The sequence below is a fragment of the Symphalangus syndactylus genome, chromosome 5 (genome assembly GCF_028878055.3).
Source record: "Symphalangus syndactylus isolate Jambi chromosome 5, NHGRI_mSymSyn1-v2.1_pri, whole genome shotgun sequence".
Lineage (NCBI taxonomy): Eukaryota > Metazoa > Chordata > Mammalia > Primates > Hylobatidae > Symphalangus > Symphalangus syndactylus.
The window spans coordinates 148,406,296-148,430,747 of NC_072427.2; the positions used below are offsets into that span (position 1 = coordinate 148,406,296).

The window sequence follows — 24,452 nt, forward strand, 5'->3', positions numbered from 1 at the left end:
GTAATAGCCTAGTGAAGAGGGGCAAAAGAAGGGAGGGCACCCCTCTTCTCCTGGTGAGTGGACATAATTTTGGCTTTTTTCCTAGTGGCTTCTGCCTCTATGAGGTAGCCTGGGGTTTAGGCTGGCAGTGTGAAGTGTCTGTGTAGGTGTGCTAGGGGTTGCGCTATCTGTGTTTTGGTGTGGCTCCATGAACTGGCCAAACCCGTATGGTTATAACCACCCTGCCTGATTGGGGGAGCCGTTGTCTATCCTCAAATGATGGTTGATGTCATGTTCCTAAGCAGATGTCTTTCTCTTCTGTGTCGTTCTTCAGAGCCCCTAGCTATGTCACCTACTTGTTTCCTTGACCTTCATGTTTTCTAGTTTAATTTTGTTTTCCTGCATGTCATTTCTTCATTCCTTCTGCTTCCACTTTTCTCGTTCTGGAGACTGCTGATCCTGTTTTTGTTTCTCATTTAGCATCATTCACTTCTGCCTTCTCTCTTCTTAGCTTCAGTGGAAGTTGAGGTGGTCTAGGAGAGATGCTTTCACATTTGGCACTTTTTAAGTTGGAAGTCTTTTCTTCAACCTGAGGCCATTTAGGAGAGGGATTAGTGTTGTCGTGGAGTCTCAGCTGTTGGGATGAGAAACTTGGTTTCATCCTTGTGTAGAGTAGAGGGGCAGATTTCCGTGCCCTTGCCCAAGGTGAGGGCAGGGTTGTGGTGCTGGTAAGGGGACCCTGAGAGGGGCATGAGAAACAGTAGTGCTGCCTAGACATTGTGGGTTCCACATTTTGGCCTCCCATTGGCCCCTTGGGCTGGGGCTGCCTTTCATGTTGACCGGGAGCTGCGCAGGAGCTGTGAACTCTGTCCTTAGCTGTAGCATGACCCACTTTTTCCACTTGCCACACCCCATTCCTGTCCCTTTCCTAAATCTTCTCTATATCTCAGTCAGTTTGCGGTTTGCCATTTCAGCATATTATTTGCCTGAGAAGTTTGAGGGCTCCATGTGCATGGAAGGATGTCCCCTTTGCCTCCATGGGTTGTCTTTGTCTCCACTTCCAGCTTTTATGGGGGTGGTGAGATGTAGCTGTTGGGGGTTGGGGGTTGACTTGGGGATTGGTGGGGAAAAGTCCTTAAGAAAATGATTCTTTCTGGTGAAATCCAGGCTGATGTTCCATTCCCAAGGGGGAATGGGAGGGGCTTTCTTGTGCCTAGTCTTATTCTGGGCTGAGAAGCAGGGAGGCTGATGGTGCTTTGTCCAGCCTAATGTCTCATTCCCTAGTATCTGTCTAGCTCAGGAAGTGGGGAGCCAGAGACATTTTAGGGCTAATTTTGGGGGTTAAGAGCTAAGAACATGTCAGGGATTGAAGGAGGGATATTACTTTCTTTTTTATTTTTGAGACAGGGTCTCACTCTGTCACCCAGGTTGGAGTGCAGTGGTGCGATCTTGGCTCACTGCAACCTCTGCTTCCTGGGCTCAAGCGATTCTCCTGCCTCACCTCCTGAGTAGCTAGGATTACAGGTACCCACCACGATGCCTGGCTAATTTTTGTGTTTTTAGTAGAGACAGGGTTTCACCATGTTGGCCAAGCTGGTTTCGAACTCCTGACCTCAAATGATCTGCCCGCCTCAGCCTCCCAAAGTGCTGGGATTACAGGCATGAGCCATTGCACCCGGCTGGGATATTATCTTCTACCACTGTCTAGGTCCTGCTCCGTTTTTTGTGCAGACATTCCCATATGTTGGATAGGAATCTGGGTGGGGGTGGTGAGGAAGCTGAGCTTCAGAGACTTCTTGTGGGCCTCCATTCCTCAAACTAAATCTTTTGGGTATCAGAAATTTGAGGAGAAGGTTGTATGCGCTGACCACAGGTCCACTGAGCCTTTGTTAAATCTCAGCTCTGATGATTGAAAAAATAATTATGATTGAGGGAGTAATCGAGTTCTTCTCTTAGTATTACCTTCATGTTTGTCTCGCTTTCCTTGGGTTTCCTTGCTTAGGACATTAGGGTGGGCTCTTGTGAACTGTGTCATCCCAGAGTAGGTGGCATTTGGATCTGGGGCCAGGTAGTAATTTGGCGAGGCTTCTATGAGGGCAGTCTCCCCCCACCCCCCGCCTCACCTCTCTCAAACCCGCCCCCTCCCCTGCCACTTCCTGTCTGTCCTATGTTGGCAGCTGGGTGCCCTGGGCTGGCTTCTGCGGTCAGGAGCCATTTTCCCTCTCCTCAGTGGGTGAGGCACTCCCTTCTTCTCTCCACTCCTTTCTCTACCCACCCCCGTTTGGGCGGGGGTGGCTTGGGAAGAGGGAGAGAGGAGGGAGGAGGGAGTCGGAGCTGGTGTGAATGTCTGTTACAAAGGAAGCTGCCTCCTGGCCTTCTCTGTGTCCCTTCCCACCTATCCTTGCCTAGGAGCTTTCAGTATTACCCCAGGCTTTGTGTGTGCTTCCAGCCAGGGGAGGAGCTGGAGCCAGATGGGAGGAGGATTGCTGGGGGGCGGGTGCAGGGGGAGATGGTGACAGCTGGGCTGATTTGGGCCCCTAGGGAGAAGAGGCTGCTGACCCAGGAGAAGCTGAGGAGGAACATTAGGGTTGGAGATGGGGAAAGGAAATTGTATTTTAGAAGTGGGCGTGAGACTGGGCTGGCACCTGAACCTAGGACTTGGAGGTTCTGGTTAATTTGAGCAGTGAGGACTTCAAAGTGGTTAGAGAAGGGTGTGGTTTCCGAGACCCCTGAACTGATCCTGCTCTGGGAGGGTATATTCTGTAGTTCTTGCCTTCTGAGTAGGATCTTTCATTCTCATTCCCTGGTTTATAGAATAACTTGGTGGCCAGTTACAGGAGGCCTAAACCTAGTTCTCTTACTTGGTGAACTCTAAGCAGCTCAGTTCAGCCATACTGGTGAACATCTAGAGGACTGCTGGTGGGAATGGGAGAGAGGAGGCAGGGGTCTGGACAGCTGCCCGAGGTGGGCCTGGTCTGGCCTGGCAGGCCTATTTCGGGTATATACAGCTCTCTCTTTGTCTGTTTTTGTCCTGGGTATCAGCTTCCTTCTGTACAGAGTATAGCAGTTCTCTTCAGAGGAATCTGGGACAAGAGGTGGGGAATAAAGTCTAAAGCCTCTGGATTAGGGCCTAACCTTTTGCTATTGATCTTTTCCCTGCCTACCACTCTTTGCCAAATATATGTAGAAAATGAAGAGGACCCAGAGGAGGATTTGTCAGAAACAGAGACTCCAAAGCTCAAGAAGAAGAAAAAGCCTAAGAAACCTCGGGACCCTAAAATCCCTAAGAGCAAGCGCCAAAAAAAGGAGGTGAGTGGGTGACTGAATGTTACGGGGAATCAGAGGAAGAAGGGAGGAGCTCTGAGAAGGGTTGAAGGGCTGAGGGCATTTGTTTCTTTCTGAGGAGTGGTGGGCCAGGTTCTGGGGATGAGCCTCAGGGCTGTCCTGAGGTCAGCATGTGTGTAGCATGTGTGTCTGTCTCCCTCTCCCCCCCTTTCCCTGCTCCAGCGTATGCTCTTATGCCGGCAGCTGGGGGACAGCTCTGGGGAGGGGCCAGAGTTTGTGGAGGAGGAGGAAGAGGTGGCTCTGCGCTCAGACAGTGAGGGCAGCGACTATACCCCTGGCAAGAAGAAGAAGAAGAAGCTTGGACCTAAGAAAGAGAAGAAGAGCAAATCCAAGCGGAAGGAGGAGGAGGAGGAGGATGACGATGATGATGATTCAAAGGTGCCTGGACGTCCATCCTCTTCTTTGTACTGTTAAACTTTTGTCCTTTTGTTTCTTAGACACCTTACTGTCCTTTAGAACACTTTCTCTTCTTTTCCTCTTAACTCTGTTACTCTGGTTTTTCCACACAAATTTGCTTAGCAAGTGTGGGCACTAGGTGGCAGGTACTTGACTTTGCTCTTTCTGCAGGAGCCTAAATCATCTGCTCAGCTCCTGGAAGACTGGGGCATGGAAGACATTGACCATGTGTTCTCAGAGGAGGATTATCGAACCCTCACCAACTACAAGGCCTTCAGCCAGTTTGTCAGGTAAAACAGAAGGGGCTTGGGGAAGGGGGAGGAGAATCTTTCTATTATCTCTTTTTACTTCTCTTTCTTTCTTTTATTCTTAAACCTTTCCCTCTGCTCTTGTGCATTTCTCCACCAGACCCCTCATTGCTGCCAAAAATCCCAAGATTGCTGTCTCCAAGATGATGATGGTTTTGGGTGCAAAATGGCGGGAGTTCAGTACCAATAACCCCTTCAAAGGCAGTTCTGGGGCATCAGTGGCAGCTGCGGCAGCAGCAGCGGTGGCTGTGGTGGAGAGCATGGTGACAGCCACTGAGGTTGCACCGCCACCTCCCCCTGTGGAGGTGCCTATCCGCAAGGCCAAGACCAAGGAGGGCAAAGGTGAAATGGGGTTCAAATGGGAGTGGGGGTGTCTGGTGTGGGCTTAAGATGTCAAAGACAGAGCATGGGAATGCTGTTCTGTCAGCCCTAAGGTAGGAGATAGGAGGGAGGAATGAGTCTTGGATTTTTTTTTTTTTTTTTTTTGAGACGCAGTCTCGCTCTGTCACCCAGGCTGGAGTGTAGTGGTGCAATCTCGGCTCACTGCAAGCTCCGCCTCCCGGGTTCACACCATTCTCCTGCCTCAGCCTCTCCGAGTAGCTGGGACTACAGGCGCCTGCCACCACGCCCGGCTAATTTTTTTGTATTTTTAGTAAAGACGAGGTTTCACCGTGGCCTCGATCTCCTGACCTCGTGATCCGCCCGCCTCGGCCTCCCAAAGTGGAGTCTTGGATTTTGGAGGGAAATTTGGGAATCTGAATGTGGGGAAGCAAGCTTAGGTGGAGAAGATTTTGTTTTCCCCATCTTTAGTCTTGTGGTATATATTTGCATGTATCCTGATTTTAGGTCCCAATGCTCGGAGGAAGCCCAAGGGCAGCCCTCGCATACCTGATGCCAAGAAGCCTAAACCCAAGAAAGTAGCTCCCCTGAAAATCAAGCTGGGAGGTTTTGGTTCCAAGCGTAAGAGATCTTCGGTGAGAGCCCAGCCCATCGCTTTAGGGAGGGTGCCATGTCTAATAGAAAGGATGTGACCGTATATCAGGACCTGTCCTTCATAGTAGGCACGTAAGAATGTGGGGAGTTTCCCACAGAACAAGATGAGACTAGGCTCCCTGTATAACGGTGCTTGCTGGGATTCTGGTATCCCCAGTGAGAGAGTACTCCCCTCTCTGCCACTCTGTCCTTTCCCTTGGCTTGAACATCTAACCTTACTCTTTTTCATCCTGCCAGAGTGAGGATGATGACTTGGATGTGGAATCTGACTTCGATGATGCCAGTATCAATAGCTATTCTGTTTCTGATGGTTCCACCAGCCGTAGTAGCCGCAGCCGCAAGAAACTCCGAACCACTAAAAAGAAAAAGAAAGGTGTGTTTCTCTTCTGTATATTTGTGATGGGTTGAGGTGGGAGTGATTGGGGAAGAATCTCCCTAAGGAGATAAGGGTTGGGGGGTGGGGGGAGGTAGTTTTTTTCCAATAACTGGGCTTTCCCTCTTCCTTGCCCAGGCGAGGAGGAGGTGACTGCTGTGGATGGTTATGAGACAGACCACCAGGACTATTGTGAGGTGTGCCAGCAAGGCGGTGAGATCATCCTGTGTGATACCTGTCCCCGTGCTTACCACATGGTCTGCTTGGATCCCGACATGGAGAAGGCTCCCGAGGGCAAGTGGAGCTGCCCACATTGCGTGAGTGTCTGGCCATTGTGGCTCCTTGGAACCCATGAGAAGAAGGGTGGGACAGTAAAGCTCTTTGAGGCCTGGATGGAAATCGAAATGCTGGTGCTGCGGGTTGTGAGCTTTAGGAAGCATTCAAAGGAATGATGGGCACTGGCTTCAGACTTTGGTGGGTGGGTGGGGGTAATAATCTGAATCTGTGGTCCTTTACTGCAGGAGAAGGAAGGCATCCAGTGGGAAGCTAAAGAGGACAATTCGGAGGGTGAGGAGATCCTGGAAGAGGTTGGGGGAGACCTCGAAGAGGAGGATGACCACCATATGGAATTCTGTCGGGTCTGCAAGGATGGTGGGGAACTGCTCTGCTGTGATACCTGTCCTTCTTCCTACCACATCCACTGCCTGAATCCCCCACTTCCAGAGATCCCCAATGGTGAATGGCTCTGTCCCCGTTGTACGGTGAGTGACTGATCTCAGCCAGGGCAAAAGATGGGGAAAGTGTAGTCTTTTCTATGTAGGCTATCGTGAGGCTGGGGTGCAGGAGAGGAACTATGAGCTTTTCAGCCCTGAGAAAGGTATTTTCCTTCATCCTATAGTGTTGGGATACTTTTGTCCTGGGAAAATATAGGACTAACTTCAAACTGAGGAGTTGATGTTTTGCCAGCTCTCTTAAGAGGAGCTGAAGCAATGTTCTTCTAGCTGAGAACATTTGTCCCTGTGTTGACACCCTGCCTCAGGGTCTTGCTAGCTTACAATGTTTTTAATTTTTTTGTTAAAAAAATTTTTTTTTTGGAGACAGGGTCTCATTCTGTCATCCAGGCTAGAGTGCAGTGGTGTAGTCGTAGCTCATTGCAGCCTCCAACTCTTGGGCTCAAGTGATCCTCCTATCTCAGCCTCTTGCTGAGTAGCTAGGAGTACCAGTGCATGCCACCACATCCAGCTAATTAAAAAAAAAAAAATCTCTGTTGAGACAGGGTCTCACTATGTTGCCCAGGCTGCTCTTGAACTTCTGGTCTGAAACCATTCTGCTCCCTTGTCCTCCCTAAGTGCTGGCATTACAGGCGTGTACCACCATGCCAGCCAGTTTAGAATGTTTAATAGGGCCACTTACTGCTTTTAGATTGCTTAAGGGAGGAATTCTGTGCTCTAAGTCTGTTGATTTCCTGATTGTTCTGGCTTATTAAAGTCTAACTACTAGCTCTGTTAAGCAGATAGGAGTGATGGTGGCATGCAAATCCTGGATGATGTCCAGAAATGGAGAGGGAATTCTATCACAGGTTGAGCACGCTAATCCAAAAATGTGAAATCCAAAATACTTCTGGTCCCAAGCATTTCACGAGGGGTCCTCAACCTGTATTTTCTCCCTAGAGGAGTCCTGGGATTAGATTTTATTTGAAATGAGATCTTTTTTTATTTTTTTGAGATGGAGTCTCGCTCTGTCCCCCAGGCTGGAGTGCAGTGGGGCAATCTTGGCTCACTGCAAGCTCTGCCTCCCAGGTTCAAGTGATTCTCCTGCCTCAGCCTCCCGAGTAGCTGGGACTACAGGTGTGCGCCACCACGCCCAGCTAATTTTTGTATTTTTAGTAGAGACGGGGTTTCACCATATTAGCTAGGATGGTCTCGATCTCTTGACCTTGTGATCTGCCCACCTCGGCCTCCCAAAGTGCTTGGATTTCAGGCATGAGCCACTGCTCCGGGTCTGAAATGAGATCTTAATCGTCCTTTGACGAAGTTGAGACTGTGGGCTGTCCCTTCTCCTCCCATGGTTATGATTTGAGATTAAGTTGTCTCTTTTTCTTTCAGTGTCCAGCTCTGAAGGGCAAAGTGCAGAAAATCCTAATCTGGAAGTGGGGTCAGCCACCATCTCCCACACCAGTGCCGCGGCCTCCAGATGCTGATCCCAACACGCCCTCCCCAAAGCCCTTGGAGGGGCGGCCAGAGCGGCAGTTTTTTGTGAAATGGCAAGGCATGTCTTACTGGCATTGCTCCTGGGTTTCTGAACTGCAGGTAAGTTTAGGATAGGCTGGAGATGTAGGGGCTAACCATGAAGAGGACAGTGATAAAAGAGCCTTGTGGGTAGAAGGAATGAACGCAGCTTCTTGGTGGCTGATTTTGTCTTTCTGCTCAAAGCTGGAGCTGCACTGTCAGGTAATGTTCCGAAACTATCAGCGGAAGAATGATATGGATGAGCCACCTTCTGGGGACTTTGGTGGTGATGAAGAGAAAAGCCGAAAGCGAAAGAACAAGGACCCTAAATTTGCAGAGATGGAGGAACGCTTCTATCGCTATGGGATAAAACCTGAGTGGATGATGATCCACCGAATCCTCAACCACAGGTACCCAGCTGAGCACACGGGAGATAGGCAGTCTCCATGGGAGACTCCTGCTAAAGGGATTGGGAAAATGGATGTCACCAATGTCACCAGTAACTTAGACTTGGAAGACATTGTTTTTTTTTTTGTTTTTTTTTTTTGAGACAGAGTCACTGTGCACAGGCTGGAGTGCAGTGGCGTGATCTCGACTCACTGCAACCTCTGCCTCCCAGATTCAAGTGATTCTCCTGCCTCAGCCTCCTGAGCAGCTGGGACTACAGGCGCAAGCCACCATGCCCAGCTAATTTTTTGTGTTTTTAGTAGAGACGGGGTTTCACCACATTGGCCAGGATGGTCTGGATCTGTTGACCTCAGGTGAAAGTGTTGGGATTACAGACATGAGCCACCACACCCGGTTGTTTGTTTTTTTGAGATAGAGTCTTGCTCTGTTGCCCAGGCTGGAGTGTAGTGGTGCAACCTTGGCTCGCTGCAACCTTGGGCTCCTGGGCTCAAGTGAATCTCCTGCCTCAGCCTCCCCAGTAGCTGGGCATAGGCACCCCCACCACCATACCCGGCTAATTTTTGTATTTTTAGTAGAGACGGGGTTTTCACTATGTTGGCCAGGCTGGTCTTTAACTCCTGACCTCAGGTGATCTGCCTGCCTTGGCCTCCCTAAGTGCTGGGATTAACAGGCATGAGCCACCACGCTCAGCCTTATTTATTTATTTATTTTGAGACAAAGTCTAGCTGTGTTGCCCAGGCTTGAGTGCAGTGTCGCCCAGGCTTGAGTGCAGTGTCGTGATCACTGCTCATAGCAGTCCCAAACTCCTGGGCTCAAGCAATCTGCCTGCCTCAGCTTCCCAAGGTGTTGGGATTACAGGCATGAGCTATTGCGCCTGACACTTTATGTTATTATTTTTTTTTTTTTTTTTTTTTTTTTTTTTTTTTTTTGAGACGGAGTCTTGCTCTGTCACCCAGGCTGGAGTGCAGTGGCGCGATCTCGGCTCACTGCAAGCTCCGCCTCCTGGGTTCACGCCATTCTCCTGCCTCAGCCTCTCCAAGTAGCTGGGACTACAGGCGCCCGCCACCACGCCCGGCTAATTTTTTGTATTTTTTTAGTAGAGACGGGGTTTCACCGTGGTCTCGATCTCCTGACCTCGTGATCCGCCCGCCTCGGCCTCCCAAAGTGCTGGGATTACAAGCGTGAGCCACCGCGCCCGGCCTATGTTATTATTTTTATTTATTTTATTATTGTTTTTTTTTTTGAGACAGACGTGTCACCCAGGCCGGGGTGCAGTGGCATGATCTCGGCTCACTGCAAGCTCTGCCTCCCGGGTTCACGCCATTATCCTGCCTCAGCCTCCCGAGTAGCTGGCACTACAGGCCACCGCCACCACGCCCGGCTAATTTTTTTTTTTTTTTGTATTTTTAGCAGAGACGAGATTTCACTGTGTTAGCCAGGATGGTCTTGATCTCGTGACCTTGTGATCCACTCGCCTCCTCCTCCCAAAGTGCTGGGATTACAGGCGTGAGCCACAGCACTCGGCCTATTTATTTATTTATTTATTATATTTTTTGAGACAGTCTTGCTCTGTGGCCCAGCCTGGAGTGCAGTGGCATGATCTAAGCTCACTGCAACCTCCACCTCTCAGGCTCAAGTAATTCTCTGCCTCAAACTCCAGAGTAGCTGGGATTACAGGCGTGTGCCACCACGCCTGCCTGATTTTTTTTTTTTTGAAATGGAGTCTCGCTCTGTCGCCCAGGCTGGAGTGCAGTGGCGCAATCTCAGCTTGCTACAACCTCTGCCACCCAGGTTCAAGCAATTCTCCTGCCTCAGCTTCCCGAGTAGCTGGGATTACAGGCACCTGCCACCATGCCTGGCTAATTTTTGTATTTTTAGTAGAGACGGGGTTTCACCATGCTGGCCAGACTGGTCTCGAACTCCCGACCTCAGGTGATCCGCCTGCCTCGGCCTCCCAAAGTGCTGGGATTATAGGCGTGAGGCACTGCGCCCAGCCTGACGCCTGGCTAATTTTTTTTCTTTTTTAGTAGGGACGGGGTTTTGCCATGTTGGCCTGGCTGGTCTTGAGCTCCTGGCCTCAAGCGATCTGCCTGCCTGAGCTTCCCAAAGTGCTGGGATTACAGGTGTGAGCCACTGCACCCGGCCAACAGTCTATGTTAGTTATTAACTGACTGAATTCTGGTGTTTGAGCTGTAGGAAAGTATAAATTAGAGATAATTTTTGGTCAAAGACTGGTATAGTAGAGGCTCTGAAAACGTGATCTGTGGCATACCTAGAGGTCTGGTGTGAAACATATGGTATTGCCAGTTTTTGAGAGGAAGTGAGGAGGGTTGCCTTTTCTGGCTCTGAGGGTTTTCTCTCCTTGACTTGCAGTGTGGACAAGAAGGGCCACGTCCACTACTTGATCAAGTGGCGGGACTTACCTTACGATCAGGCTTCTTGGGAGAGTGAGGATGTGGAGATCCAGGATTACGACCTGTTCAAGCAGAGCTATTGGAATCACAGGTGAGTGATTTTGGGTGAGGAATAGAGTTGCTTCTTTTTTTTTTTTGAGATGGAGTCTTGCTCTGTCACCAAGCTGTAGTGCAGTGGCGTGATCTTGGCTCACTGCAACCTCCGACTTCCTGGTTCAAACAATTCTCCTGCCTTAGCCTCCCGAGTAGCTGGGATTATTTGCATACGCCACCATACCTAGCTAGTGTTTTTTTTTTTTTTCTTTGAGACAAAGTCTTGCTCTCGTCCCCCAGGCTGGAGTGCAGTGGTGCGATCTTGGCTCACTGCAACCTCCGCCTCCCGGGTTCAAGCGATTCTCCTGCCTCAGCCTCCCGAGTAGCTGAGATTACAGGCATCTGCCACCATGCCCGGCTAATTTTTGTATTTTTAGTAGAGACGGGGTTTCACCGTGTTGGCCAGGCTGGTCTCGATCTGACCTCAGGTGATCTGCCCACCTCAGCCTCCCAAAGTGCTGGCCTCCCAAAATGCTGCGATTACAGGTGTGAGCCACTGTGCCTGGCCAAGTTGTTTCTTCTATAGAAAAGGACTTTGGGCAGCTGTGTGATGTCTTTCTCCTTTAGGGAGTTAATGAGGGGTGAGGAAGGCCGACCAGGCAAGAAGCTCAAGAAGGTGAAGCTTCGGAAGTTGGAGAGGCCTCCAGAAACGCCAACAGTTGACGTGAGTGGGGGTGGAAAGGACTGTAGAGTAGTTTGTTGGGTAGGACAGTGTATCTTTGCTGCAGTCTAATGATAATGCTATTAAGTAATGAAATGCAGATAGTAACTTTGTAGCTGAGATTACTTCACAAAGTTGGCTTCCCCACTTCTCCACATCTCTATATATCAGAAAGCACTAGGATTACTTTCTATTTTTGTCATCAGAAAAAAAAAAGGAGGTATATTTTGAGTGATTGAAGAAGTGTTATCTGGGGGCAGGGGCCACATAGCCTAGCTTTTATGAACTTACCTTGGAATCTGGCTTAATTCAGGCTCAGTTCCTCTGGGTTTTGTTTGTACAGTGTAATTTGAGGGTGATTAAAGTTTTTTTTTTTTTTGAGACGGAGTCTCGCTCTGTTGTCACCCAGGCTGGAGTGCAGTAGCGCAATCTCGGCTTGCTGCAAGCCCCGCCTCCCGGGTTCACGCCATTCTCCTGCCTCAGCCTCTCCGAGTAGCTGGGACTACAGGCGCCTGCCACCACTTCCGGCTAATTTTTTGTATTTTTTTTTTTTTTTTTTGAGACGGAGTCTCGCTCCATCGCCCAGGCTGGAGTGCAGTGGCGCAATCTCGGCTCACTGCAAGCTCCGCCTCCCGGGTTCATGCCATTCTCCTGCCTCAGCCTCCCGAGTAGCTGGGGCTACAGGCGCCCGCCACCACGCCCGGCTAATTTTTTGTATTTTTAGTAGAGACGGGGTTTCACTGTGGTCTCAATCTCCTGACCTCGTGATCCGCCCGTCTCGGCCTCCCAAAGTGCTGGGATTACAAGCATGAGCCACTGCGCCCGGCGAGGGTGATTCAAGTTAAAAAGATGAATCTAAGAGGGACATAACGATTATTTACCTGATGGATCCTGACTAGTAGAATTATTGTATTGGTAGGGAGTCTGCGATGTGTTTTTCCTCAGTGATCTGTGGGATCAAAATCAGGTCTGTCTGGTTAAGCCCTGTTTCCTGGAGGACCCTAAACTGAACATGAAATTGCAGTAATCATAGGGGATCTCTTCCCTCAGAATTTTTTGTAACTCTTCCCCAAGAGGATCCGTGAAGACTAGTGAGGAGGAAGCAGCTGCTATATTAGGGGAGGAAGGGAGTTCCTTGCCAGCTCTTGACTTCTCTGTTTCATCCTTCAGCCAACAGTGAAGTATGAGCGACAGCCAGAGTACCTGGATGCTACAGGTGGAACCCTGCACCCCTATCAAATGGAGGGCCTGAACTGGTTGCGCTTCTCCTGGGCTCAGGGCACTGACACCATCTTGGCTGATGAGATGGGCCTTGGGAAAACTGTACAGACAGCAGTCTTCCTGTATTCCCTTTACAAGGAGGTAAGGAAATCTGGGGCGGATAGTTTTTTGTGTGGGTGTTTTGTGTTTGAAGCCTTCACTTACACTGAGTAGAGAGATAAGGGAATAAAAAAATTGGTCTCTGACCTTCAAGAACACTGTGGATAATAGATAAACACATGTACACATGTGTTTAGTAGATAGTAGATGAATGTGTTAGTGGATAAACACATGTACACAGTGGAAGATTTGAGGGCATGGAGCCCTGGGTAGGATTAGCAATGGGTCCATAGAGCGTCAGTTCTAGGGGAATGACTGTGTGCTGAGGGAAGTAGAATTATGAGTAGAATTAGTATGGAAAGACTTGGCTGGACGCAGTGGCTCACACCTGTAATCCCAGCACTTTGGGAGCCTGAGGTGGGTGGATCACCTGAGGTCAGGAGTTCGAGACCAGCCTGACCAACATGGTGAAACCCCGTCTCTACTAAAAATACAAAATTAGCCGGGTGTGGTGGTGCACGCCTGTAATCTCAGCTACTTGGGAGGCTGAGGCAGCAGAATCGCTTAAACCCGGGAGGTGGAGGTTGCAGTGAGCCGAGATTGCGCCATTGCACTCCAGCCTGGGCAATAAGAGTGAAACTCCGTCTCAGAAAAAAAGTATATAAAGACTTAATGGCAGAGGTAAGACTTGTAGTTATGATGGGACCTTGGCTTTTTGGAAAGGAGTGGGGTGGGCACGTGTATAGAGGAAGGTGAGAGTAGGAGCAGCAGCACAGGCTTGTCAGTCCTTGGCTCAGTTTGAGGGGGCAGCAGGGTGGTGGGTGTTCACTGGGGTTGCAGTGTGCTGGGGCCCTCAGTCCTGACTCTCCTGTTTTTCCTCAAAGGGTCATTCCAAAGGCCCCTTCCTAGTGAGCGCCCCTCTTTCTACCATCATCAACTGGGAGCGGGAGTTTGAAATGTGGGCCCCAGACATGTATGTCGTAACCTATGTGGGTGACAAGGACAGCCGTGCCATCATCCGAGAGAATGAGTTCTCCTTTGAAGACAATGCCATTCGTGGTGGCAAGAAGGCCTCCCGCATGAAGGTATCTGAGGGGAGGGCTGCCACCCTAGAGAAAGAGTTGTGGCTTCTGGCTTAGTTTACCTCCTTGTGATCTGGTCCCTGGTGAGGCAAAAGGGTAACCCTGGGAGGAGGAAAGCATTCCATCAGTCCCCTGGTTGTGCTTACACAAAGGAACTGACTAGTAGTGACCAAGTTGCCTTCATGTGCAGAAAGAGGCATCTGTGAAATTCCATGTGCTGCTGACATCCTATGAATTGATCACCATTGACATGGCTATCTTGGGCTCTATTGATTGGGCCTGCCTCATCGTGGATGAAGCCCATCGGCTGAAGAACAATCAGTCTAAGGTGAGGGCTGAGGGAGGGATGTTGGAGCCCCCACTTTGGGCTTTTTCTAGTACTACCAATTCATTAAGGGGAAACTTGTAGGTGGAGAGGAGAGGGAAAAATTGTCTTTCCTTGTATGTGACAGCCCTTGGTGGCCAGGCCTTTAAAAAGAATGTGAGGAGTGGGATGCTTAACTAGTGGGCAGTGAAAAACTTGAAATTTTGTAGAGATTTACCAGAGCTCTGTTTTCATTGGATTTCACCTTTCTCCATCTGCTTCACCAGTTCTTCCGGGTATTGAACGGTTACTCACTCCAGCACAAGCTGTTGCTGACTGGGACTCCATTACAAAACAATCTCGAAGAGTTATTTCATCTGCTCAACTTTCTCACCCCCGAGAGGTTCCAGTAAGTATGTGTTTATCTGTAATCAGCTCATAATTGTGCTTCTCATTCTTCCTGTTGCCCGTTTCCTGTATCACTTTTCTTTCTTCCTTTCTCCTTCTCCAATAACTTTTTCCTTTTTCTTTCTGAAGCAATTTGGAAGGTTTTTTGGAGGAGTTTGCTGACATTGCCAAGGAGGACCAGATAAAAAAACTGCATGACATGCTGGGGCCGCACATGTTGCGGCGGCTCAAAGCTGATGTGTTCAAGAATATGCCCTCCAAGACAGAACTAATTGTGCGTGTGGAGCTGAGCCCTATGCAGAAGTGAGTTGGGAGGGACAGAAGCAGACTCCATTTAGACATCTGCCAGTCTGCAGAGTGTTTCCTATTCCTCCCCCACTCAGCTTCAAGGCATCTGGTGACAGGAGCAAGCAAGGCCTGAAGAAACCTGATGCTAGGGCGCTGGAGCGCATAGTTCTTTAAGTTATACCTTTCCTTATTTAAAATGGTAGTGGTGGTAGTGCTTGTGCGTTAGGTATCCTTAGTTCCAAAGTGGGATGTGTTGGAAGAAAGATCTCAGTTGTTGGGACTGCATCATTAGTCATTGAAAGGCCCTCAAGTCTAACCTGTCTTTCTACCTTGCCCATGTAGGAAATACTACAAGTACATCCTCACTCGAAATTTTGAAGCACTCAATGCCCGAGGTGGTGGCAACCAGGTGTCTCTGCTAAATGTGGTGATGGATCTTAAGAAGTGCTGCAACCATCCATACCTCTTCCCTGTGGCTGCAATGGTATGTAGTGCCATCTCTTGTTCCACCCTGGGTTGGGTCTCCTCCATGTGGGCTTTCTTTTAATATTTTTTTCTTTGCATTTGTTCTCAGGAAGCCCCTAAGATGCCTAATGGCATGTATGATGGCAGTGCCCTAATCAGAGCATCTGGGAAATTATTGCTGCTGCAGAAAATGCTCAAGAACCTTAAGGAGGGTGGGCATCGTGTACTCATCTTTTCCCAGGTATCATGTGGACTGGGAACTTTAGGGAACAGTCATAGACAACCCTTAGTTACCTAAGGAAAGGGATTACCATCTGACCCTTCCGTAATTAAACCGTGCTTCTTTTACAGATGACCAAGATGCTAGACCTGCTAGAGGATTTCTTGGAACATGAAGGTTATAAATACGAACGCATTGATGGTGGAATCACTGGGAACATGCGGCAAGAGGCCATTGACCGCTTCAATGGTGAGAGAGAAGGAGTTGTTTAGTTTCAGGAATCCTCATTTGCTTCTATCTTTGGACTTTAACTTCTTGTGCATCTCCTTTTCTGTGTAGTTCTTTTGGGGCTTTGTCATTTGAGATGGAAGAGTAAAGCTTTTGAATGTCTCAATTGGAAGAATATATTGGACTATTCCTAGGAGATTTTTTCTTTTGCGGTATTTGTTCTTTCTGCTAGAAAGAAGAAAGCATTGTATCTCGAGGGCAAGCAAGGGGTCAGGACTTGTTCAAGCTCAAATAGCAAGTTACTAGCAGACTTGTCTGCCTCAGTAGACGCTACTAGGTTTTGGTTTTGTTTTTTGTTGTTTGTTTTTTTTTTTTTTTTGAGATAGAGTCTTGCTCTGTCGCCCAGGCTGGAGTGCAGTGGCACGATCTCGGCTCACTGCAACCTCCGCCTCCCGGGTTCAAGCAGTTCTCCTGCCTCAGCCTCCCAAGTAGCTGGGACTACAGGCATGTGCCACCACACCCAGCTAATTTTTGTATTTTTAGTAGAGATGGGGTTTCACCATGTTGGCCAAGATGGTCTCGATCTCCTGACCTCATGGTCCGCCCACCTCGGCTTCCCAAAGCGCTGGGATTACAGGCATGAGCCACCACACCTAGCCTGTTTTGTTTTGTTTATTCGAGATAGGGTCTCACTCTGTTGCCAAGGCTGGAGAGCAGTGGCACAATCATGACTTACTGCAGCCTGGACCCACCCCCAGGCTCAAGTGATCCTGCTGCTTCAGCCTCCCAACTAGCTGGGGCTATAGGCTTGAGCCACTGTACCTAGCTAACTAAAAAAATTTTTTTGTAGAGATGGAGTCTTGCCATGTTGCCCAGGCTGATCACAAAGTTCTGGGCTCAAGCAATCCTCCTGCCTTGGCCTCCCAAAGTATTGAGATTACAGGCATAAGCCACTGTGCTCAGTATCACTATTCCTTGTTTTAAAAAAACTTATTTTAATTTTAGACTTAGAAAAAAGTTGCAAAACAGCAGAGAAGGTTCATGTATACTGTTCAATTAGCTAGCTTCTCTTAATAATAACTTACATTATTGATCATTGCAGTACAATGATCAAAACTAGGAAATTAACATTGGTATTGTACTATAAATGACAGAACTTCAATGAATGTCACCAATTTTTCCTGATGTCTATTTTCTGTTTCAGGATCCAATCCCAGGTCCTGTGTTCCATTTAGTTATTGTGCTTCCTGCTATCTGTGACGTGTGACATTTCTTTATTTTCTTATATGATACAGATTTTTTTTTTTTGAGATGGAGTCTCACTCTGTTGCCCAGATTGGAGTGCAGTGGCGCGATCTTGACTCATTGCAACCTATGCCTCATGGGTTCAAGCAATTCTCCTGTCTCAGCCTCCTGAGTAGCTGAGATTACGGATGTGCGCCACCACGCCCAGCAGATTTTTGTATTTTTAGTAGAGACAGGGTTTCACCATGTTGGCCAGGCTGGTCTCGAACTCCTGACCGCAGGTGATCCGCCTGCCTCGGCCTCCCAAAGTGCTGGGATTACAGGTGTGAGCCACTGTGCCTGGTCAATATAGATACTTTTGATAAGCACTGTTTAGTTACTTTGTAGAATGTCTCTAAGTTTGGGTTTGTGTGATGTTTTCTCTTGATTAGATTCGACATTTTGGGCAAGAATGCCACAGAGGTGATGATGTGTCCTTTTCTTTTTCTTTTTTTTTTTTTTTGAGACAAAGTCTTGCTCTGTCACCAGGCTGGAGTGCAGTGGCGTGATTTTGGCTCACTGCAACCTCTACCTCCTGGGTTCAAGCCATTCTGCTGCCTCAGCCTCCCGAGTAGCTGGGATTACAGGCGCCCGCCACCACGCCCAGCTAATTTTTGTACTGTTAGTAGAGACAGGGTTTCACCATGTTGGCCAGGATGGTCTCGATCTCCTGACCTTGTGAACCACCCGCCTCGGCTTCCCAAAGTGCTGGGATTACAGGCGTGAGCCACCACGCCCAGTCGATGATGTGTCCTTTTCAATGCATCATACTGGGGGACGGACATGATGTTCATATGTCCCCTTACTGGTACTGACTTGATCACTGGTTAAGGTGGTGCCTGCTGAGTTTCTGCAGTGTAAAGTTTCTCTTGTTCCCATTGTAATTGATAAATAGCTTGAGGGAGATATTTGAGACTATGTCAGTGTCCTGTTTCTCCTTAAACTTTCACACTGATTTTAGTATTCATCAGTGGACCTTGCTTACAATGATTATTACTGTGGTGTTTGCCTAATGAAGTTTTATATTCTGACATTCTTTCTTTTTTAATTCCACCTCCCGGGTTCAAGCTATTCTCTTGCCTCAGCCTCCCGAGTAGCTGGGATTACAGGTGCCTGCCACCACGCCTGGCTAATTTTGTATTTTTACTAGGCAGGGTTTCACCATGTTGGCCAGCTTGGTCTCGAACTCCTGACCTCAGGTGATCTGCCCACCTGAGCCTCCCAAAGTGTTGGGGTTACAGGTGTGAGTCACTGCATCTGGCCTATTCTGACATTTTTCTTTAAGAGATAGGATCTTGCTCTGTTGCCCAGGCTGGAGTGCAGTAGCACAGTCAGAGCTCATTATAACCTTGAACTCTTGGGCTCAAGTGATTCTCCTGCGTCAGCTTCCTGAGTAGCTGGGACTGCAGGCGTGCGCCACCATGCCCAGCTAATTTTTTTTTTTTTTTTGAGATGGAGTTTCTCGCTCTGTTGCCCAGGCTAAAGTGCAGTGGCACAATCTCTGCTCACTGCAACCTCTGCCTACCAGGTTCAAGCGATTCTCCTGCCTCAGCCTCCTGAGTAGCTGGGATTACAGGTGTATACCACCACGCCTGGCTAATTTTTGTAATTTTAGTAGAGACGGGGTTTCACCATGTTGGCCAGGCTGGTCGCGAACTCCTGATCTCAAATGATCCACCTGCCTCTGCCTGCGAAAGTGCTGAGATTACAGGCGTGAGTCACTGCCCCCGGCTTAATTTTTTACTACATTTATGAATTGGAATTTAGGAGACACTTCTAATGGTGTTTTTGGTTCCTTTATTAGCACCGGGTGCTCAGCAGTTCTGCTTCTTGCTTTCCACTCGAGCTGGGGGCCTTGGAATCAATCTGGCCACTGCTGACACAGTTATTATCTATGACTCTGACTGGAACCCCCATAATGACATTCAGGTGAGCAGAGGCAGCAGGCAGCCTTAATAAGTAACATGTTATGCTAGAAAGGCATAGTGGCCTCTATGAGGGCTCCATCATCTGGAATTAGGTTTTTAAGTGAGAAACAACAGATTCTTTCTGTGTTGTTTACCTTACTATGAGCCAGAGTTTGGTTAGCTGTGGTCCTATTTTGGGTAACATGATAATAGAGGGTGGTGTCTGGAAGCAGGGGTGCAAAAGGAAGTTTCCTATGAAGGTAGGCTGCGGACCTTGCCTTGTACTGAATTTAGAATATTAAGTGGAAGTCAGGATAACAGTGGCACCAGAAAAATACAATTTCTGGCTTCATTTCCTGTTCAACTCCAGGCCTTTAGCAGAGCTCACCGGATTGGGCAAAATAAAAAGGTAATGATCTACCGGTTTGTGACCCGTGCGTCAGTGGAAGAGCGCATCACGCAGGTGGCAAAGAAGAAAATGATGCTGACGCATCTAGTGGTGCGGCCTGGGCTGGGCTCCAAGACTGGATCTATGTCCAAACAGGAGCTTGATGATATCCTCAAATTTGGCACTGAGGAACTATTCAAGGATGAAGCCACTGATGGAGGTGAGGTAGTCAGAAACTTACATTTTGGTGTGGGGCTTGGCCTCTCTAAAGGTTACGGAGAATCTTTGATACCAAGGGTCTTGTGGGACTTGCTTTTTCCACTGCAGCTGCTGAAGCTGACTTTGGGATGTGGGCCCTTGATTTTTTATAGGAGGAGACAACAAAGAGGGAGAAGATAGCAGTGTTATCCACTACGATGATAAGGCCATTGAACGGCTGCTAGACCGTAACCAGGATGAGACTGAAGACACAGAATTGCAGGGCATGAATGAATATTTGAGCTCATTCAAAGTGGCCCAGTATGTGGTACGGGAAGAAGAAATGGGGGTGAGTATGAATCCAAGGCAATCCTGTGCTTGGTGATTGGTCTGAAAATTGGAATTGAGACCAAGGTGGTATTTGAGACAAGAGGAAAATATCTGTAGGCAAATACTTATGTTGATGAATTGATAACACCTCTTCCTTTGAAAACAAAGTTGCTAACATGATTAATCAGATTTTCATCTTTGCCTTGGTTGTCGGAAAACTGACAACCAAATATCATGCTCACAACAGTTAGTTTGGCTCTTTACCAGAATGTCATTTTCTCTTATGTGTTTTATTAAACCTTACAAATAAAATTTTGAATGCTACCTCATCTTTCTAGAGGAAAGGCAGAAGATTCTAGGTAATCTATCTCTCTGTGTTTTCTGGTTTTTATTTAAGAGACAGGGTCTCTACCAGGTGCAGTGGCTCACATCTGTAATCCCAGCACTTTGGGAGGCCGAGGCAGGCAGATCACTTGAGGCCAGGAGTTTGAGACCAGCCCGGCCAACACAGTGAAACCACGTTTCTACTAAAAATAAAAAAAATTAGCCGGGCACAATGAAGCACACCTGTAGTCCCAGCTACTCGGGAGGTTGAGGCAGGAGAATTGCTTGAACCCAGGAGGCGGAGGTTGCAATGAGCTGAGATTGCACCACTGCATTCCAGCCTGATGACAGAGCCAGACTCTGAAGAAAAAAAAAAGAGACAGGGTCTTGCTGTGTCACCCAGGCTAGAGTGCAGTGGCACAATCATAGCTGAGTGCAACCTTAAACTCCTGGGCTGAAGAGTGACCCTAGTAGATGTGTGCTACCACACCTGGTTAATTTTTTAAATGTTTTTAGAGATGTCTTGCTATGTTGCCCAGGATGGTCTTGAACTCCTGGCCTTAAGCAGTCCTCCTGCCTTGACCTCCCAAAGTGCTGGAATTACAGGTGTTAGCCACCACACCAGGTCTCCTTGTGTGTGTCTTTCTTTTCTCTTTTCTTCCTTCCTTTCTTTCTCTTTCTTTCCTTCCTTCCTTCCTTCCTTCATTCCTTCCTTCGTTTCTTTCTCTCTTTCTATCTCCCTTTCTTTCTTTCTTTCTGTCTTTCTTTCTTTCATGGAGTCTCACTCTCTCCCCTAGGCTGGAGTGCAGTGGTGCAATCTTGGTTCACTACAAGCTCCACCTCCCGGGTTCATGCCATTCTCCTGCCTCAGCCTCCCGAGTAGCTGGGACTACAGGCGCCTGCCACCACACCCGGCTAATTTTTTGTGTGTTTTTAGTAGAGATGGGGTTTCACCGTGTTAGCCAGGATGGTCTCGATCTCCTGACCTTGTGATCCACCCACCTCTGCCTCCCAAAGTGCTGGGATTACAGGCGTGAGCCACTGCCCCTGGCCTTATGTATTTTTTTTTGAGACGGAGTCTTGCTCTGTTGCCCAGGCTGGAGTTCAGTGGTGCGATCACAGCCCACTGCAACCTCCACTTCCTGGGTTCAAGCAATTCTCCTGCCTCAGCCTCCCAAGTAGCTGACATTACAGGTATGCACCACCATGCCCGGCTAATTTTTTCATAGTTTTAGTAGAAACGGGGTTTCACCATTGTTGGCCAGGATACTCTAGAACTCCTGAACTCAAGTGATCTGCCTGCCTCGGCCTCCCAAAGTGGTGGGATTACAGACATGAGCCATTACGCCTGGCCTCCTTGTGTGTTTTTAATTTTTTTGAGACAGAGTCTTGCTGTCTCACCCAGGCTGGAGTGCAGTGGTGTGATCTCAGCTCACTGCAACTTCCGCCTCCTGGGTTCAAGCAGTTCTCCTGCCTCAGCCTCCCGAATAGCTGGGACTACAGGCACGTGCCACCACACCCAGCTAATATTTTGTATTTTTAGTAGAGACAGGGTTTCACCATGTTAGTCACGATGGTCTCGATCTCCTGACCTCATGATCCGCCCACCTCAGCCTCCCAAAGTGCTGAGATTACAGGCGTGAGCCACTGTGCCTGGCCCCTCCTTGTGTTTTTTTAAACATTAGAATCGGGCGGGGCACGGTGGCTCATGCCTGTAATCCCAACACTTTGGGAGGCTGAGGTGGGTGGATCACGAGGTCAAGAGATTGAGACCATCCTGGCTAACATGGTGAAACCCCGTCTCTATTAAAAATACAAAAACTAGCTGGTCGTGGTGGCGGGCGCCTGTAGTCCCAGCTATTCAGGAGGCTGAGGCAGAGAATCACTTGAACCCGGGAGGCGGAGGTTGCAGTGAGCTGAGATTGCACCCCTGCACTCCAGCCTGGTGACAGAGTGAGACTCCGTCTCAAAAAAAAGATTAGAATCGGTATATACCTTTTTATTCTCCTCCCTTCTTTTTCTTGTTCTTTTATAGTAAAAAAAGAAAATAGTATGTGAGGAATGTGTGTGTGGCTTGTTTTAATGTTTTTCACTCCTAAATGATATAGAGGGGTAGGAAATGGAAAAATAAAATTTCCTTTTTCTTGTTTTCTGTAAACCACTCAGCTCCGGGTTCTTTGAATTGGCATTAGTTCTGGTGGTCTTTGTCATCTTTTCTCATTCTTCCACCTCAGAACCATCCCCCTTGCTGTGTTTCCCTGTGATTTTGTTCTTGAAGGTAATGCGTCCAACCTCAGTTTATATGTAAGTGTGGCTGAATGGTCTGACATAGGTCTGTGTACCGTAGTGTTCAATCAGAAACGACCCTATTGATAGAATGCTCACATTCCTTTCAGTGGCAGTGAATGTAATAGAAGTGATTGACGGGAGAGCACATGCTAAGTGGATCATCCTTGCTGGTGACTACACAAGTATACACATTGTTCTTTGATTAGTGACTACAGCTGCTGTTGACTTCTTTTAAAATATTTTTAAGTTTTATTTTTAATAGATAGTAATTTACATAGTTCAAAATACACAAAAGGGCCAGACACGGTGGCTCATGCCTAGAATCCCAGTACTTTGGGAGGCTGAGGCAGGAGGATCGCTTGACCCCAGGAGTTGGAGACCAACTTGGGCAACATGGTAAAATTCCATCTCTAAATAATAAAAACATTAGCCAAGTGTGGTTGCTCACGCTTGTGGTCCTAGCTGCATGGGAGGATCCCTTAAACCTGGCGGTCGAGGCTGCAGTAAGCCGTAATGATGCCACTCTACTGCAGCCTGGGCAACACAGCTAGACCCTCTCTCAAAAAACAAACAAAACATATATATATTTATATGTACACACACGTATCTCTTTTCTCTCCTGTCCTCTAACAATTTAGTTCTCTTCTTGGGGACAGCTAATGTTTTCAGTTCCTTTTATGTCTTTCCAAAAATATTTTATGTGTATACAAATTATACATATATTCATACATGTATATGTACACTCACATATATGTAACCAAAACCTTTTTTTTCCTTTTAAACATAAAAGTAATACCAATGCAATGTAAATGCTACATTGGTTAGGGAATAATGACAAGAAAAAAGTCTGTACATGTTGAGTACAGACATAATTTTGTTTTTTCTCTGAATATTTTCCATCTATGGTTGTTCGAATCCACAGGTGCAGAACCCATGGATACAGAGGGCCAATTGTAATTTATTTAATTAGTTCCATAATGTGGGCATTTAGGTTGTTTCTAATGTTATGCTATTAGCAGCTGTTTAATTCCAATATAAGGGATGTGGAATCAGTGAGTGGTCCTGAAGTGTCTGAAAAAAATTCACTTTTAGAGGAGTATCAACATTTTTGGGACATAAGAGGCTATATATAATTCTTTTCGTTTTGCAGACAGTTGGTAAGCTTTTATGAAGTTTATGAAGAACAGAAAGGCTTATAGTCATCCTCTCCTTTCTTCTCTCTTATGAAAATCTTTTACAGTACTTCAGAAGCTTCTCCATTCTGCCTTGCTAAGGCTCTGACCTCTTCTTTTTGCTGTCATTCAATTGTATATGCATCAGTGCAAGGGGTTAGAAGAAAGCATTCTGTCTCTTCATCCTTCCCTGTGATAATAGCTGTATCCCATGTTTTCCTTGAGTTATGCTGACTGCTAATCTATACATAATTATGAGGAGCTATGTACTCTCAATTAAATTTCTTCTAAGTTCTTAGGTCCAAACAGGCACACCAAGTATTTAAGAGTCCAGTCATGAAAAGGAGCTAGCAGAGTGGGAACTGTGAGGACCAGGGGTAGCTGGTGGTGCTGACTTCAGCACTCCTGAGTCCTGGCCCTCCCTCTGTCCCAGGAGGAAGAGGAGGTAGAACGGGAAATCATTAAACAGGAAGAAAGTGTGGATCCTGACTACTGGGAGAAATTGCTGCGGCACCATTATGAGCAGCAGCAAGAAGATCTAGCCCGAAATCTGGGCAAAGGAAAAAGAATCCGTAAACAGGTCAACTACAATGATGGCTCCCAGGAGGACCGAGGTGTGTGTGGCCGGCCCCGCCCCCCACCCATGGGCCGTTCCACTAGAGCAGTGGGCCCCGCTCATCTGCCCTCTCTCCCTCCAGATTGGCAGGACGACCAGTCCGACAACCAGTCCGATTACTCAGTGGCTTCAGAGGAAGGTGATGAAGACTTCGATGAACGTTCAGAAGGTGAGGGCTGTGCTTTTTTGTTGCTTTTCTAAATGTTGCTTTGTTTAATATCCTACCTGTGTCACTCATTCATCTTTTTCTTCTTGCAGCTCCCCGTAGGCCCAGTCGTAAGGGCCTGCGGAATGATAAAGATAAGCCATTGCCTCCTCTGTTGGCCCGTGTTGGTGGGAATATTGAAGTAAGTGCCATACGATTCTAAGGGGGGGTGAGTGCCAGGTATTGGATCTTTGGTGGAATGCGACCTGCTCCCTCTCACCTGGGT

General features: G+C 47.8%; 1 protein-coding gene across 16 annotated transcripts in view; it reads left to right on the forward strand.

Moving 5' to 3' along the window:
- The window catches only part of CHD4 (chromodomain helicase DNA binding protein 4), a 39,534-nt gene that overhangs the window by 1,801 nt on the left and 13,281 nt on the right, over positions 1–24,452 (forward strand). For 3 of the 16 annotated variants that reach the window (XM_055280932.2, XM_055280933.2, XM_063639775.1), the window contains exons 3-28: positions 3,167–3,288; positions 3,487–3,702; positions 3,892–4,010; positions 4,129–4,370; positions 4,875–5,002; positions 5,259–5,394; positions 5,533–5,711; positions 5,916–6,155; positions 7,500–7,703; positions 7,827–8,032; positions 10,404–10,535; positions 11,105–11,201; positions 12,369–12,560; positions 13,403–13,603; positions 13,791–13,928; positions 14,192–14,313; positions 14,442–14,615; positions 14,943–15,084; positions 15,175–15,306; positions 15,417–15,534; positions 18,602–18,726; positions 19,075–19,312; positions 19,464–19,639; positions 23,839–24,019; positions 24,104–24,190; positions 24,280–24,368. In XM_055280932.2, coding sequence (XP_055136907.1) covers positions 3,167–3,288; positions 3,487–3,702; positions 3,892–4,010; positions 4,129–4,370; positions 4,875–5,002; positions 5,259–5,394; positions 5,533–5,711; positions 5,916–6,155; positions 7,500–7,703; positions 7,827–8,032; positions 10,404–10,535; positions 11,105–11,201; positions 12,369–12,560; positions 13,403–13,603; positions 13,791–13,928; positions 14,192–14,313; positions 14,442–14,615; positions 14,943–15,084; positions 15,175–15,306; positions 15,417–15,534; positions 18,602–18,726; positions 19,075–19,312; positions 19,464–19,639; positions 23,839–24,019; positions 24,104–24,190; positions 24,280–24,368 — 4,136 coding nt within the window. The remainder of the gene's footprint in view (positions 1–3,166; positions 3,289–3,486; positions 3,703–3,891; positions 4,011–4,128; positions 4,371–4,874; positions 5,003–5,258; positions 5,395–5,532; positions 5,712–5,915; positions 6,156–7,499; positions 7,704–7,826; positions 8,033–10,403; positions 10,536–11,104; positions 11,202–12,368; positions 12,561–13,402; positions 13,604–13,790; positions 13,929–14,191; positions 14,314–14,441; positions 14,616–14,942; positions 15,085–15,174; positions 15,307–15,416; positions 15,535–18,601; positions 18,727–19,074; positions 19,313–19,463; positions 19,640–23,838; positions 24,020–24,103; positions 24,191–24,279; positions 24,369–24,452) is intronic. The other 13 variants (XM_055280937.2, XM_063639778.1, XM_063639779.1 and 10 more) reach the window with 7 other exon arrangements.